Source organism: Vicugna pacos, chromosome 18, assembly GCF_048564905.1.
Source record: "Vicugna pacos chromosome 18, VicPac4, whole genome shotgun sequence".
Classification (NCBI taxonomy): domain Eukaryota; kingdom Metazoa; phylum Chordata; class Mammalia; order Artiodactyla; family Camelidae; genus Vicugna; species Vicugna pacos.
This window is the reverse complement of record NC_133004.1, coordinates 33,302,410-33,319,170: the sequence shown is the minus strand read 5'-3', so window position 1 is coordinate 33,319,170 and position 16,761 is coordinate 33,302,410. Positions and strand designations below refer to the sequence as shown.

Sequence of the window (16,761 nt, the reverse complement as noted above, 5' to 3'; positions counted from 1 at the left end):
GAAAGAAACATAAAGGCTGACATCTGAAGAGAGCCACAAAAACAAAGGCACAAGGAAGAGGAGGAAATAGGCAGGACAGGGGATGGGTTTTACCTACTTTGCAGCGGGCGGGGTTGCCCCACAGCAAGCTGGCGCACCTGGGCACCAGTCAAAGTCAGCTTGTTGCCCTGGATTTGGAAGGTGAGAGGTTTGCTTCCCCCTGCACTAGCCACTGGACGTTGTGCCAGTGAGGCCAACTGCCCGATGCTGACCACTTCGCCTGCTATGAATAAAGAAGGGGCTTAATGTACATGAGGATCACTCAGCTTAACGTCACTTCACAGACCTACAAGACGCACAAGCGTCCAGCTTCTCTAACTCTTCCCCTCAATTTACTAAGTTCTAACAAGCTCAGCCTCCATCTACATACAGCCTTTGAGCTTTTGACATGCTACTCCTTCCGATCCCACTTGTTTGCTTTGCAATCTTCTTTACATCCTCTAATAGCTTGCCACCATACCGAGCTAATCACCAATCCCCTCCTCTACACTGCCTCTTACTCCCAATTTTCTACTGCTAGGCATACAACTATTTACTCATCTATGTGTCATCTCCCCCACTACAGACTGTGAACTACTTGAGGGCTCTTACCTGATTATGAGTTACCAAAGTCTGACAAAATACCTAATATAAGCTAGCTACCTAGAATTCAATAATCTCATGGTCCCAAGCTCTTTTACAGCTCCATCGCATATAAGCCTTTCCTCCCTCAAGTCCTTCACCCTCACAGAGCCCTGGGAACTTACAGGGCAGGCGAGCTTGCATATCGGGAGACAGGATGAGGCGCTGTGGTGCAGGAGTAGGTGCTGGTACTGCCGTGGTGGGAGCAATAGCTGCGGTGGTAGAGGTGGTGGTGGCGGCAGCGGAAGGGAAGGCATAGCCTGGTGGCACTGTCAGGGGCTTCAACAGGCTGGAGGAGCCTGGGGGTGGGGCAGGGCTCAAGCGAACAGGGGCAGGTGGGGCCGGCTTCAAGGACAGGGTTGGTGTGGGAGGCCGTGAGGTCCCACTCAGGACCCCCAGAGGGGATGGCAACACTGTAAATACAAAGCAAGCACCAGTCACATAAACCCTGACTAAAGCCTTAGCCTGCTCAGAAAGCCTCCATACTTAATCCCTTCTAGCCCATCAAAGATCGCACCCGTCTCCACCCCAGCTCCTCAAACACTAATTTCATTACTTCTCCCCCAATCCAAGCAACCTGCCTAAAGTACCCCCCCAGCATCCTGGCTCCCTTGCAACTCACCCTGGGGGAGAGGCCCACTGTTTGGCTGCAGTGGGGGCAAAAGAACAGGGCCAGGAGGCCGGGATGCTGGAATAAGTGGGGGGCCGGCAGGTGTGGCCGACACCATCAGCGGTGCTGGCAGCACTGGGGGGGTTGGGCCAGGGGTGGGCTGGACTGAGAGCTCAGGGCCTGGAGGGGGTCGGACTGGGACAGGGCCCAGGGGGGTCCGTGGACTGTTCACCACCACCACTGTCCGGCCTTCTTGCTTGGGCACTGGCTGCAACATCCTATGAGGAAAAAACAAGGGGATGGGTAGGGAGGAAGATTAAGGAGTAGGAAAAGAAAAAATAAGGAAGATGAGGTAGAAAAACAGAGATTATCAAAGCAAAGGAGGGAAAGGGAAGACCCAAAGGATAAAGAGGGAAAGAAATCCGAAATAACCGAAAAGCACCAAGCAGAGGAAGGAGGGGAAAAAAAAAAATCAGTAACACAACTGTGGGCCTCTCCCAGGACCATCTTCTAGTTACTGTCTTCCCAGTCCCTCCAAATATTTTGTATCCATCCCATATAAACACTCAAGCATAGCCTCCATCGTCTTCCTTTCCACCCCAATTCTCCCCAGCCAGCTGCAGCCACTTTTTCTAGGAACCCACCCCCTATTCTTCAGCCCTGGTACCTGTTGACCTTCATCTTGACTGGCTTGGGCCGGGGTGGGGGATCAGGAGCAGTAGCCACCTCTAGTAGAACCCGGCGGGAAATGCGGTGCTGGGGTAGAAATGTGTCAGCCTCGTATCTAGAGACACGACCCTCCAGGCCAATGAGATCAAACCGACCCATGTCTATCCTCTGACATAAGAAGGAACACAAAAGCATGGTGTCAAAAGGGTCAATGTGGCAATGATTTCTTGAATATGACACCAAAAGCACAGACAACAAAAGAAAAAATTTGTAAGTTAGGACTATATTCAAAGGACACTACCAAAAGAGTAAAAAAGCAACCCACAGAATGGGACCAAATTATTTGCAAATCACGTATCTGATAAGAGGTTCACATCCAGAACACATGAAGAATTCCAACAACTGAACAGAAAAACCTAACGATGCAATTAAAAAATCTGCAAACATCTTGAATAGACATTTCTCCAGAGAAAATATACAAAGAGCAAAAATATGCTCAACATCACTAATCATTAAGGAAATCAAAACCAATGAAATACCACCTCACACCCATTAAGGTAGCTATTATCAAAAAACAGAAAACAGATACTGGCCATGATGTGGAGAAATCAGAACCTTTGCAAACTGCTCGTAGGAGTGTAAAATAGTGCAGCCGCTATGGAAAACCAGTACGGCAGCACCTCAAAAAATTAAAAATAGAATTACCTTATGATCTGGCAATTCCATTTCTGGGTATATACTCAAAAGAATTGAAAGCAGGGACTTTAACATATGTCTGTACACCTAGGCTCATAGTAGCATTATTCACAATAGCCAAAAGGTGGAAGTAACCCCAGTGTCCACCGATGGATAGATGAATAAACAAAATGTGGTGTGTATATATACGTATATGTGTATACGTACACAAGCACGTATACGTATACATGTATGCACAAATGTGCACAAGAGAATATTTTTCAACTTCAAAAAAAAAGAAAAAAGGAAATTTTGGCACATGCTAGTATATGGATGAACCTTGAAGACATTCTAAGTGAAATATGCTAGTCACAAAAGGACAAATACTGTATGATTCCACTTATATGAAGTATCTAAAATAGCAAATTTAGAGAGACAGAAAGTAGAATAGTGGCTGCCAAGTGCTAGGGATAGGAGGAGAATGGGGAGTTGTTATTTGATGGGTATGGAGTTTCAGTTTAGAAAGATGAAAACATTTCTAAAAATGGATAGTAGTGAGGGTTGCATAACAATGTAAGTGTATTTAATGCCACTGTATCATACACTTAAGAACGGTTAAAGTGGTAAAATTTGTTTTGTGTGTTTTACAATAATAAGAACAAAACTCTGAGGGGGAGATGGCCAAAAAGAGGGAAGGAGTAGAAAAACAAAATATTTAAGTATTATTAATATACCAAGTACTTCTAAAAATATTAACACCATGTTCACAAGCATACTGCAGAACAGGCCTCATACTCCCTGTTTTGAAGGGCAAGCTAACTTAGGATTAGAGATTAATAATTAGCTTGCCCAAAGTGACACAGTTAGAAAACAATGAAACTAGAATAATGCTGAGGTGACAGAAGTAAGGATGCAAAAGGTCAGACTCCGGCCTAAAGAAAAGAGGTGCAAGGTTGAGGCAGGGCTAGTAACTTTGGGGACAACTGCTTACCTGGAGAGGGTGGACATCAGTGGCCCTTAGCACCAGAGAGGCGGTGCTGAAACAGATGCCTGGAGTGATGAAGGGGGAGGTAACAGGTCGAGGGTCAAACAGGTTTGGATGATTGCAGACTTTTCGAAGCTGCATCAAAATGTTGATGACGCTCATGAAATGGCCAGTGGCCAGTGTCTCCTTAGTTCTGGGAGAAAGGAGAAATAAATGGGGCATCTTGATAATCACCTCTGCTCCAGTCTAGGGTCCCAGGCCCACCCTCAGTCCTCCCTTACGTGGTCTGTGCCATGAAGTCATCATAGAGACAGCGCTGGCGCTTGGAGAGCCGGCAGCGGATAACATGCTCATACTTTTTAGGCATCTGCTTCTCAACATCCACCTTAACTCGGCGCAGCAAAAAAGGCCGCAAAACCTAAAAGCAAATAAGCAGGAGGCTGACAGGAGAACAGTGGGCACTGAGCCCCAGCCTAGGCCCTCTAGCTGGATCTTGGCCTGATGGCCAGCAGAGCGCTGGCTTAGCTCATCAGTAAACACTCATGGAGCCATGCAGCATGCCAGGAACCAATCACACAAAGATGAGTCAAGTGCAAGCCCTCCTCTCAAGAAATTTACTATAATGAAAGAGACAGATAGAAAGATGATACCACAACAATAAGAAGTGATAAAAGAAAGCACTCAGGTCAGAACAACTAGCTATGCAAAAAGGATGAGTCAAATTACATTTTAAGGAGTCACTGTAAATTTACAAGATTATGAGAATAAATTCACATGAGGAGCTAAGAACAAAATTTGTGGCACTGACAGCAGCATAGAAAACAAAAGGCAAATCTGAGCTCTCAAGAAGTAAAACCTGGGGGGGGTAGAGGGTGGGAAGGGATAGACTGGGATTTCAAAATTGTAGAATAGATAAACAAGATTACGCTGTATAGCACAGGGAAATATACACAAAATGTTATGATAAATCACAGAGAAAAAAATGTGACAATGAGTGTGTATATGTCCATGAATGACTGAAAAATTGTGCTGAACACTGGAATTTGACACAACACTGTAAAATGATTATGAATCAATAAAAAATGTAAAAAAAAAAAAAAAGAAATGTAAAGAAGTCAGAATATTTTGAAACATCAATGAAGAATGTGAGCAATAATTAATTATTTACAGGGATTATAGCTATATCTTTTTATCCTAATTTTTTATTGAAGTATAGTCGGTTTACGATGTTAGTTTCAGGTGTACAGCAAAGCGATTCAGTTATACATGTACATACTTATATACATTTCAGTTTCTTTTCCATTATGGCTCATTACAAGAAATTGAAATTGAATCCCTGTGCTATGCAGTAAGTCCTTGTTGTTTATCTAGTTTATATATAGTAATTTGTGTCTGTTAATGCTGAACTCCTAATCTATCCCTTCCCCACCATAGGGATTATATCTTATCAAATAAAAGTTACATTAAATCACACACACACAAAAAAAGTAAAACCTGATAGGACATAATGATCAAGTTCACTCGGAAAAAGTGAAAGAAATTTGACACAACACTGTAAAATGATTATGAATCAATAAAAATGTAAAAAAAAAAAAAGTGAAAGAAGATAAAATGGAGGAAGAGTTACAGTTTCACTAAACCTATTGTGGTAATCATTTCATGATGCATGAGAGACAAATCATTATGTTGTACACCTGAAACTTATACAATGCGGTATGTCAATCTTATCTCAACGAGAATGAAAAACAATTTAAAACATTTAAAAATTTTAAAACAGAAGACGTATACTTAAGGAAAACTTCCTGGTTTCCAGTCTGATTTATCAAAACAATAGCATGATTGACCAAAATGGACTAGAAATAATAGGTTATAATGCTTGAGATGTTTGCCTCAGAACAGAGTGAGTTCAAGAGGAACTTTTAATGTAAGACATCATCAGAAATTTAAATACAGGTTGAGAGTCAAGGAATTATGAATGAGTATGCCTATGAGATATGTAAATTGGGAGACAAAAAAAAAATCAGAACGCTGAGAGGTGTTATTTAAAAGCTGGACGCTGGACGAGCAAAGAGGAGCCACAGAAGACCAAAAAAGGAAAAAAAAGAAAAAAAAAGAAAAAGATGATGACGACGACAATGAAAACAAAGAAAGAAAGAAAGAAGGAAGGAAGGAAGAGAAAAGAAAGAAAGGAAGGAAGGAAGAAAGAGGAAGGAGAGAACACACCAAAAATATGAAGCTGTGAAAGTCAGGTAAAGAGAAATCCAAGCCAGGAACTGATCAGCAGTATCATTCTACTCAGAGAGTAAGAACAGAAATGTCACCATTAAAGAAAACTAGCAGAATGGTGACGATGAGGTCACTCAATCTGGCAGTGGGTTAGTCACTGGAACACCGCAGCTTGACAATTGGATAAATTCAGCCTAGCACTGACTTCTCTCTTCCTAAGGGTTTTCTGGGTATTGCCCTTAGTTCCCCACCATTCCCAACACTCTTGACAAACTGTTACAGTCCCTACCTTGTGGAGACGTTTGACTAGACCTTCATTGTACTCTTGGCTGCCCTCAATCATGCCAGTTAGGGGGTTAGAGAACCATTCTTTGAACTCGCGATGAGACTGGAAGACATGGGGCATCAAAAAGTGCATCAAGGACCACAGTTCCATGAGGCTATTCTGCAAAGGTGTTCCTGTCAGGAGCAGGCGTCTCTGGCTGCAAAGAGAGGGAAGATGGTCAGCAAAGTCCCAACCTTCCAACTCTTCAAGCCAAGTTAACCCTCCCATGAATTCCCATCTCCATCTTTACCTGTTGAAGTTGAGCAATGACTGCCAGCGCTGTGATTTGAAATTCTTGATGTTCTGAGCCTCATCCAGAATAAGATAGCGCCAGTTCTTGCGGCGGAAGGCCTGGTGGTCCTGCAGCACCAGCTTGTAAGATGTGATACACACATGGAAGGCATTGGGCTTGGTCCAGCCCTGCAGTATCAGGAGAAAGCAGACAATGGGGTGAGAAGAGAAGAGAAGAGAAGAGAAGAGAAGAGAAGAGAAGAGAAGAGAAGAGAAGACAAGACAAGACAAGACAAGACAAGACAAGACAAGACAAGACAAGACAAGACAAGACAAGACAAAAAGAAGACAACCTAAGGTCTTCAAAGGACAGAAATCAGGTTGGGAGGAAAGAGGAAAGTCCCAGGAGCAGAAAGGGCAACAAAGAGGGAAGGGAAAGGAATTCGTTTGAAGAAAGGACCTTAAAGTACAGGAAGCATCAATTGGGGAGGGGAGTGATTACATGGGGGGACAAACCTGCCGCTTGAGCTTCCTCTCTTTCTGTGCTCCATAGTATGTGAGAATTTTAAAGCTGGGGCACCAACGTTTCAGCTCCATCTCCCAGTTCAACATCACACTGGTGGGGACAATGATCAAATGGGGACCCCAGTTACCTGTTTAGCAAAAGAATGAAAGATGTACAACATGGTGACTATAGTTAATAATACTGTATTGCATATTTGAAAGTTGCTGGGAGAGTAGATCTTAAAAGTTCTTGTTACAAGAAAAAAACCAAATGTTTTGTAACTATGTATGGTGACAGGTATTTACTACTCTTATTGTGCTGGTCATTTTGCAATATATTTACAAATACTGAATTATGTTGTACATCTGAAACTTCAATGTTCTATGTCAAATAATCCTCAACTTTAAATAATAAAGTAAGATTCAGAAATATTTAGGACAGAGGAATTTTTAAAAAGATGAGAGGTGGTAAGGAATTAGTAACTTTGGGGTTCTGGTTCCTCACATATTAATTACCATGACCATTTTGTCCTAATGGCCCTTCCTAAGAATTCTAGCACCTATATTGATCCCTCTACATAGTTACTGATCAGAGTCAATGAGCTAATTAGCAGCAAAAGACTGTTTCATTATGCTACAGCTGAAGTCACCACTAAACAAGCTTCCCAAGGAATTAGCCAAGAGGACACAAAAGGAAGAGCCTTGCTTAGCTACCTTTCTCACAGGCCAAGTGGGCAAGCAGGGAGATGGTCTGGATCGTCTTGCCTAATCCCATTTCATCAGCAAGAATGCCATTAAGTTTCTTCTCATACATAGTAACCAGCCAGTCCAGCCCAATGTGTTGGTACTCCCGGAGCTGGCCCCGCAGAAGCAGGGGGATGGGTGTCTTCACCTGGCACGGAGGAAGAGAAGTATCACATGTAACTGAGGCATACGTCACTGAGAAACAGAAAAGTCAAGATACGAGAAAGCAGATGCTAGGGCCTGAAAATACCTGGGTAGTAGCCAAGGTGTAACCCTTGGGCTGGAGACTTTCAGCTGCTGCAGCGATATCAGTAATTTCTTTCTTAGGGCCTAGAGTGGTGGTGGGCCCTGGGGTGGGAGGTCCACTGCCCCCATCTGCCTCACTCTGTTCTTCATCCCGGGCAAGCAAGTACTCCACCCCAAAGTCATCATCTTCCTCCTCCTCTTCCTCATCTGCTTGGCTCTGTGACTCAGACTCCTCAGACTCCTCAGACTCAGATTCCTCTGATTCTGAACTTCCGCTTGTTTCTTCCTCCTCTGACTGCTCATCTTCCTCATCCTCACTCTGCTCCTCAACAGAGTCTAAAGCACAAGAGCAAGGCTTAGTGTTCACCATACCTGCTTTCAGTGCCCGCCCTCCCCAGTTCCTGCCTCATGACCACACATTCACCTGACTGACTGGTACTATCCTCTTGAGGAGCCTCTTCAGCTTCTGCAGCCCCCTCTGGTTCACAGTCAGAGCTATTAGCCTCAACTTCATCTTCATCGTCCTCTTCACTACTCCCAGAACCTGGGGCAGAGGCATCAGAGGCATAGGCTCCGGCATACTGCTGTAGTAGCTCCTCCATAGACAGCTCACCTGGATGAGAAATGAAAGGTAAGCCTTAGGCCTCAAGGAGAAGGAAGGAGGAGAGGTCTGAGTGGTGCCAGTTTATTCCACCTCAGTCTCTGCAGACACTGCTAAGCCTAGGTCTGAGGGGAGGCAAAAGAGTTTACTTTCAGCACCAGCTACTAAGGCCAAGCCCCATAACATGGGCTACAATCATGGACAGAGCTGCCTTCCATTAGGAGGGACAGTTATCAATCTAATGAACCTCCCCTATAAGGTCAAGTAAAACATGGCCAGTAACCTCTTCCAAAAGCTCTTCCCTCCACTGAGCTCTCACATCACTTTGTTTAAACTTCCATCATAACCATAATATTCTACTTGTAATTATTCATTTATATATCTGGCTTTGTCACATTAGACCTAGAGGTCCTCCAGGAAAGATAAAAGTGTCTTATCCATCTCTTTTATCTCTGGCACTTTGCACAGAGATAACGAGCGGATGCTCAGTAAAACGCGTGGTGAGTGTCACCTTCTCGTGCCAACTCGCTCAGCTCCATGGCATGATCCACATCCCCTTCCAACTGCTCCTCAGCTGCTATGGTATCCTCTTCATCCTCCGCTAGGAAAGAGAATGAAGGAAGACAAATGGGAATACAGGTCAGGATACAGTCCAAGTGAAAGAGGTGAGAAAGGCTGAAACATTAGGTACACACAATTCAAGGGGTAAGAGGCAACAGCATAAAGTACAGGCCTAACCTTCATCCTCATTGGCGGTAAACTCTTCATCTTCCTCATCTGGATGCCAATGCTGTTTGTTGTGCTGTGTGACAGAGGAGGGTGGGGGCTTTACCTGTATCGCAAAGGATGAAAAAGGAGAAAGGCTAAAGTTAGAGCAGCAGGAGAATGGCACAACATTAAATTAGAAATCACAGAACAGTCTCTCTGTCCCACTGAATGACAGTTGCCACTGGCACAGTTCCAGGGCAAGGATGTAATCAAAGGTTTTCAATTTCAGCACCAGCTACCAAATCCTTGCCCCACTGCCTGGGGGAGGACCTGTGAAAGTGCTAGAAAAGAATCACACCCCCCCAACACCAACCCCACGCACTCAGACACATGGAGAAACAGACATCTTAGGTCCAAGAGAGACTTCAAGATTACCACTCCAGGTCCAAACCTACAAACTAGCAAGGGAGTATTAGGGCCATTTCACGTAAGTGACAAGGGCCAAAAGTAAATAACTATTTTTTTTCAAGGTTACTCATTAATTCAAAGAGTAGAGTACAGTACACTCTTCTAGGCATCAGAATGTCTGCCTAGCTCAGACTGTAACTTGCCCCAAACTCGGATTCTCTCCAATCCATCCCCAAATGAAAACCTAACTGCTCAGACCAGGGAGAAATCCTGAAAGCCACAACCAGCCTCATAGACCAGAACTTAGTCCTAGAAGCTCCTCCTCTGCTCCCTCTCTGAACTCACCCTCTATCCCTTCTGCCCATACCTTCAACACCTGAGACGGCTCTTCTTCACCACCTTCTTCAGGCCCATCTCGGGTGTCACTATCGCGAGATGAGGGGGGTCTCAAGGGGCTGGAAGGCCCTCCTAGCAGCTGAGGGGGGAGGGAACGGAGCAGCTCTTCCAGTGGCAATTCTCCCTCACGTCGAAGCAGCTCAATCTCACGCCTCTGGGTCTCTGCATCATTGCCTTCCTGCTGTTCTTCAACCTCAATCGTTTCCTCATCATCCTCTTCCTCCTCCTCTTGGGGTTGGAAGTCCCCATCTATAGCAGGAGAACAAGGTCACAAAGTCCACGGGGCCCTGCAAGCCACAGGGTGGGTTTTCAGCTCTGGAAAGGGTACATGAGGAAGAGTAACAGAGCCAAAGAGGACACACACCTTCATCATCCATCCGGGAAACTGGGGGTGGAGGACTAGAGGCAGCTGAGGAAGAGCCAAGGCAAGGGGAGGAACCAGCTTTGCTGGAGGCTAATGGCTGGTTGAGGCTCTGAGACAGAAGATCTGAGTACTTTTCAGTTTGCCCCACAATGAAGTCCAGGTGCAAGTCCAGAGCTTTTTTCCGCTTTTCCTCAAGCCGAGACTGTTGCTTAAATTGCACCACCTGTCACAAGCATGAAATGGACAGGTTACCAAAATAATCTTTTTTCCATGTACTCTTACTCAACATTTAGGGAAGTCTCCTCTATGCCAGCAGGACTAGATTTTCAAGAGGGAAGAGCTAAATGACCTTTTAGAGTGCCTCTGAGGAAAGCAGAAAGAGAACACAGGGGAAAGGAGAGCCAGCTTAGCCTCAGGCAGCGGGAAAGATTTACAAATGTACCTGGAGCAGAACCTTAAAGATTAAGTTGATGTTCCCTAAGTGGAAATGAGGAGAAAGACATTCCTAACAGCTGAAGAGCATGTGTAAATGGCCACAGATGTACAAAAGAATTTTTGAAGTAGGAAAGAGAAACAAAGAACTATTAAGAGGTAAGAATGAGAATACAGACAGAAACCAGGTTAACATCTAAGAAACAATTACAATTTAATATATGGGAACAATTCAATTAATGAGAACTTTCATGGTACTTAAGTAGATAAAGGGTACAGACGTGTTTTAGAAAACACATGCTTACTGCAAAGGACAGATGGCCTAGAGGGGTCAAGAAGTCCTATTAACAATCCCCAAAGAGAAAGCCCTTATTTTTCCACTGTACTTTTTCCTTCCTCATAGCTAGAAAGGTCCAACATATAACAAAAATGTCATTAGAGTTGCTTGAAATTATAATACTTACTCTCTGAAAGAGAAGTTTTGATCATTCCTGCCACCATGCTATCTATCCACTTACCAAACTAAAGGCATTTCCCTTTCCCAATCCCCGTTGCCTACCTTTTCCACGTTGCTCCAGAACTGCCTAACATCCTTGGCCATGGTGGAGGCGATTCGGCGCAGCTTGGCTTGCTCCTCCCTTCGGGCCCGTTCCTCTTTCTGCCGCTGCTCCTCGTGGTGCCGGATCACCATACGCACCACCTGTGGGAACAAGGAACCAGCATGGAAACACCTGAAGGCCAGACCCTCAGCCCCTCCCCAAGTCAAAAGCAAAGAGAACAGTCAAGGCCAAGAAAGCTGGGAAGTCAGAGCTTGCCTCTTGAGACTATGGGCATTAATTAACTAGCATCTTACTGTTATGATCTGTTCTCTTCCATCCAACCCACCCATCAAAGAAAACCAAATCTGAAAAAGAAATGGAAAGTATCAGACCCAGTAGAGGACATACCTTACGGGCCACACCTCGTTTCCAACGGCGCTCCTGAGCAAAGTCGGCAGAGAGCCACTGCATCTCCTCACACAGATAGTCCCAGTGGCCCTTGGGGCGGGGAGGCTCGGGCACTTTAGGTAGCCTCTTCAGTGACCAGAAACCCTCCTTTCGCAGCTCAGCAATCCGGGTCTCAATCTCAGCTTCCTAGCAAGGGAGAGCCAGGTCATTCAAGTTATTGGACATACACCCCCACCTCGTGATCAGGGCTGAATTCCTGAGTTCTGCTATGTAGGTATAGGCACTGATTGGACGGCGTGTTTTATGCGTGTCTTGAGTTCACATCCTAACCCTGCAAGCTAGTATTATACTCCCTTTAGGTGAGTGGGAAAAAAAAAAGATCCAGGATATTAAGTGATTTATCTGAGATTACACAGATAGGAAGTGACAGGGCTGGGACTTAAAAATTGGCCCAATGACTCCAGGTACCAGATTTAATGCTCTTTCCATTATTTCACACTCTATACCCTATGAATGTAGGCAAAACTTTGGAAAATATATCCCAAAGGGAGTTTCCCAGAGAAGCAGGGAGAGCATTGCTTCCTTAGGGACTCTAGATACAAGGGATCTTAACTGCTGTAGAATTCTACTTACACAAAAGTATGTTCATGCTTAAAAATATGCTATAAAGTCCAATTTATACAATCTTGTTTGTTTTCAAAAAGTTCTACTTTTATAAAAATGTATTTTTCCTGTAGAAAATACTGAAATTATATACAAAAAGATTAACAGTATAACAAAAAGGTAACATCGTCTAGGGGGAGAGTATAGCTCAGTGGCAGAGCACATGCTTAGTTTAGCATGCATGAGGTCATGGGTTTGATCCCCAGTACCTCCATTAAATAAAAATAGTAGTAATAAATAAATAAACCTAATTACCTCCCCACTAAAAACAAACAAAACAAAAGATATCACTGTCTTTATATTGATTATATCTCATAAGAAGAAAAATAAAAGCTCTTGAAATTTATATTTAACAGAAGTGACTTAAAAACTCAGGACAACTGCCCTCATTACCCTTGTCCTCTCCTGACAAACACTAAATCAGAAGAACTAACAGTCACAGATGAGAGAGGGAACTATATGGCCTGATGGTGAAGGAAGCATCAAGAAAAGACATAGTTATTAGATCAATGGCTCTCAAATTTGAGCATGCATCAGAATCATCTGGAGTGCTTTTTCAGACAAAGTGCTGGGCCGCATCCTTAGAGTTTTAAATGGGTAGGTAAAAAAGGATACAAAGAATCTGCATTTCTAATAAGTTTCCAGATAATGCTGATGTTGCTTGCCCAGGGAACACACTTCTAGTAAGTGTAACAGAGACTGTAAGTAGCAAATGAGAAGTAGACACCAGTAACTCTTAAGAGCCTCATAGCTTACAAAGTACTTTCATATCTATTTTCTCCTTTAATTTAAACCTTTTAACAGTCTATACACTATTATACCATCCCTATTCTACAGAAAAGAAAATGAGGCTCAGAGTTCAAGCAACTTGTTCAAGAGCATGTACGTCAAGGCAGAGCCTATATTCTAAATCAATGATAAGGAAAGAAATGTAAAATACCCATGAGACATACGAGTTCAGGGAAAAAGACTCCCAAGAAGCCTCACAGGTCTTTCTAATACATACATGTTTGGCTTGCTCTGCAATCTCAGCATGGCTCTTCTCCCACTTTGGGCCCTTGTTAGCCAGGTCAGCAGCCTGGGGTAGGTTAAACCCCTCCAGGGGCACTGTGGCACCATCTGGGGGCCCTGGAGGTCCATCCAAAGAGGAATCTTGAGCTATATGCTGCGGGGAGATGCCACCTGCCCCACTAGAGGCTGGGGAACTGGATGAGGCAGGGGACACAGGATTGCTGCCTGTCATGCCGTCCGACACCATCTAGAAAAGAGGGAAATGACAGATAAAATGAATTCTTAGCAGCACTCTACCAGGGGATTTAAGCATATTATTTTATTCAGTCTTCACAAGAAAAAACTCTGGAGTAAGGTATCAACCTCATTTTTATAAACACAGCACTTGGGATTTAATAAGTTTTAATAAGGTGCTCAAGGAGGCAAAGCCATGTTTCCAGTAAACACTTGGCATGCAAGAGGAATTGTAGCCTGACATTTACATAGTTCTCAAATTCAAGACTACTACTATAGCGTATGACTTCAAATTTTAATGATCCTTTCAGGACCTCAATCATTTCACTCATATAAACAATTCCCTATTTTTCCTTCCTTTTCACAGCCAGTATGGCAGATTCATCTATGCAAGTAAATTTAAGCCTCCACCAAATCCAAATCACATCAAAAAAGTCCTAGATCACCTAAACCTCTTTATGTTCATCACCATTCTTAGCAGGGAGGAAGAGCTCAGTGGCAGAGTACATGCTTAGCATGCACAAGGTCCTGGATTCAATCCCCAGTACCTCCATTAAAAACAAACAAACAAAAAGTCTTGGTAGTTTCCTTTACTGAAAGCGGGAAGAAAAGGAGAGGATTGGTCACTGTTCTTAAACACCCACGTATTACAAGGTACTGCACAAGCAATAAAAAGTACAGAACAAAGTTCTACTTAAATGTGGACCGTAAGGGAACTCATGAAATTCACTCTGGCACACAAGCTTCACAGTATGCCATTCAAATTCCTACCTCAGCTAAATGACCAAAGACTATATGTCACAGAATTCCCTTGTTTTTCAGAATTACAAATATCAAACCTACTATAACCATCAAAAGTCTACTGTTCACAAATCTAGGTCTGTCCAGTTTCAAAAGTCATGATTTCTTTCCCTACCTCCTGCACTCCCTTGGTATGAGAAAATAAACATTACACACCATCCATAATGCTAATCTTGTTCCAGTTCTCAAAGCACACAGTCTTAGAAGGCTTTTGTCCCAAACTCCATTTCCAACCGGGTTAATTCAACCTTTTTCAGGCAATGAGGAGTTTCCATACTCTTAGAGATCAACGATATACTAATGTTAAGCAGAATATTAGTATCCAACAGGCCTGACATGAGCATTAAAGATTCTCCAAACTCAGCTACCCAGGCTATTTATGAAAATATGGCCAAGACCTGCCACATTTCTTCTGCCTCAGAGTCAGCAACCCACAAAGTAAAAGCAGAGAAGGAACCTTCCCCACTTTCAAACCTGTGTTTGCAAGATTGGGAGCTGAGGGTGAGCAGGGGAGGGGCTGCTCTGCATGGTCCCACTCCCAGGCTCCTCTTTGGATGCCTGAAGAATGACTGGGTTGTTGTCACCACTGCTGCTGGCCGAGGGGCTGGCGTCCGGCTGCAGGGCATGCTGGGAGCTGGCCTCATTCTGGGCCACCGGCCACCGGGACCCGCCTTCCAGGGCCCGGGGCCCACTAGGGCGTCCCAGCCTCCGCTCAGGTCCACCGGCCTCTGGAGCACCTAAAGTAGGATAAAAAGAGTAGAAATAGGATTTAGAAAGATTAAAGAATCTTTCAAAAATCAGGAGTAACATTAAAGAATAAAGATACATAAACACAATGATTATAGCTTACATTTCTTGAGCACCTACTATGTGTCAGGTACTTTACTGAGTACATACTTGATGTGTTCTATAATCCTCACACCTACCTTATAAACCAGATCCTCTTTGTACCATAATAAACGCTTACTTAGTTCCCTCTACATGTTGAGGAAGGAGCCATGCAGAAAAGACCACTGACCTAAATGGAGCTTATATTCTAATGTTTCTTATATTTCATAAGTTAATAATTAAGAACACAAAGAGACCAAATGACCTGCATAAGGTTACACAGTAAAGAACTAGAAGGAGGTCTTAAATCTTGATAGTCTGATGCCAAAACCCCGGAAAAATGCTGCTCTCCTTGAGAGAGCCGAAATGATCAGATCTGTGTATCCATAGTCCCAGTTCCACTGTTGCACCACTATCATTATCTCAAACTTCCCTCCCATTAACATCAACAAGAAATGGTATCTGAGCCCTCACCTGTGTGAGCTGAGACCACACCCCCTGTGAAAGTCTGTACTTCCACGGTGCCGCCGTACTGAGGGGAATCACGCCTAAAACAAAAAGTAGGGGAGGAAAACAGCAGTGAGGAACCAATCCACATTTAACAATACCCATCAAAACCTTCTCCACACCAACTTTTGAGGCTTTCAAATATACCCAAATCAGTTAAAAGGCTGAATAAAATTATCATAGTAGGAAAAGCTCACATTTTGGAAAAACAAAAGCAAATCATGTTTTGTAAAAACAGAATTCCCATGAGATTCTGGCTGGGAGGGGGAGAAGCAAAGAAGTGAAGCCAAAAAAAAAAAAAAGTTTAAAAAGCTTAAGTGTAAAAGGTTCCAACCACTGAATGGAGAGCAAATAACAAAGCCAAAAAAGCTGTCACATTCAGAAGCTCAGAAGGTGCTGGCTGCCTGCTCTCCTTTCCAGTGAGGTGTGAACATATGATAATCTACCCTTCCTCAGGACTGGGCCCTACGACTCGTATACCTGCACCATGAGACACTTCCCCAAACAAGAACTACAGCAGGAGGCTTTAGAGGAGCAGTCAGATGTGAGGAAGGCCGAACAGCAAAGAACTATACCCCGGAAATAGGCAGAGTAAACCCACACAAGGCCCGGAAGTGTTTCCCCAGTGTTTAAGGAAATTCCTTAACCACGGTGCAGCCTTTGATTAACTCCCTCCTCCACAACAGACTCACTGGACTCGAGCTAACCAGAATCCGAGAAGCTTAAACTCTTGACCTCACGCTTTATCACTGTCTCCCAACCTGTCCCAACAGCCTGACCCAGCGTGACCCCTGACCTCTGCCCGAGGTTGCCACTAGCCCTAAGGTAGCCCCGCCCCCTCCTGGACTCCCACCCCACCCAACTTGTGCGACAGATTGGGGGAGGGGCCCGCGCGTGCGCGCCTGGAGGCGGAGAGAGCCGGCTGCGCGCACCGCCCGGGGGCTCCCGCCAGAACCCAAACCCACGCACACAAGGGTCGCAGGGCT

At 44.2% G+C, this 16,761-nt stretch overlaps 1 protein-coding gene and 1 non-coding gene across 7 annotated transcripts in view; both read right to left on the bottom strand.

The window, feature by feature from the left end:
- The window catches only part of SRCAP (Snf2 related CREBBP activator protein), a 31,110-nt gene that overhangs the window by 13,539 nt on the left and 810 nt on the right, over window positions 1-16,761 (bottom strand). For 4 of the 6 annotated variants that reach the window (XM_072942952.1, XM_015236891.3, XM_072942954.1 and 1 more), the window contains exons 2-22: window positions 15,743-15,816; window positions 14,915-15,177; window positions 13,401-13,652; window positions 11,732-11,917; window positions 11,344-11,484; window positions 10,353-10,575; window positions 9,960-10,237; window positions 9,215-9,308; window positions 8,988-9,077; window positions 8,300-8,488; window positions 7,880-8,211; window positions 7,600-7,777; window positions 6,898-7,034; window positions 6,401-6,570; window positions 6,115-6,307; window positions 3,881-4,017; window positions 3,606-3,792; window positions 1,938-2,107; window positions 1,283-1,548; window positions 786-1,073; window positions 98-262 (exon numbers count right to left, since the gene is read on the bottom strand). In XM_072942952.1, coding sequence (XP_072799053.1) covers window positions 98-262; window positions 786-1,073; window positions 1,283-1,548; window positions 1,938-2,107; window positions 3,606-3,792; window positions 3,881-4,017; window positions 6,115-6,307; window positions 6,401-6,570; window positions 6,898-7,034; window positions 7,600-7,777; window positions 7,880-8,211; window positions 8,300-8,488; window positions 8,988-9,077; window positions 9,215-9,308; window positions 9,960-10,237; window positions 10,353-10,575; window positions 11,344-11,484; window positions 11,732-11,917; window positions 13,401-13,652; window positions 14,915-14,968 — 3,730 coding nt within the window. In that variant the 5' untranslated portion in view covers window positions 14,969-15,177; window positions 15,743-15,816. Of the gene's footprint in view, window positions 1-97; window positions 263-785; window positions 1,074-1,282; window positions 1,549-1,937; window positions 2,108-3,605; window positions 3,793-3,880; window positions 4,018-6,114; window positions 6,308-6,400; window positions 6,571-6,897; window positions 7,035-7,599; window positions 7,778-7,879; window positions 8,212-8,299; window positions 8,489-8,987; window positions 9,078-9,214; window positions 9,309-9,959; window positions 10,238-10,352; window positions 10,576-11,343; window positions 11,485-11,731; window positions 11,918-13,400; window positions 13,653-14,914; window positions 15,178-15,742; window positions 15,817-16,255; window positions 16,277-16,761 lie in introns of those variants that run through there. The other 2 variants (XM_072942951.1, XM_072942953.1) reach the window with 2 other exon arrangements.
- Window positions 9,399-9,529, bottom strand: LOC116284265 (small nucleolar RNA SNORA30/SNORA37 family). The gene has a single exon (XR_004194031.1). It is a non-coding gene; the product is annotated as a small nucleolar RNA SNORA30/SNORA37 family (small nucleolar RNA).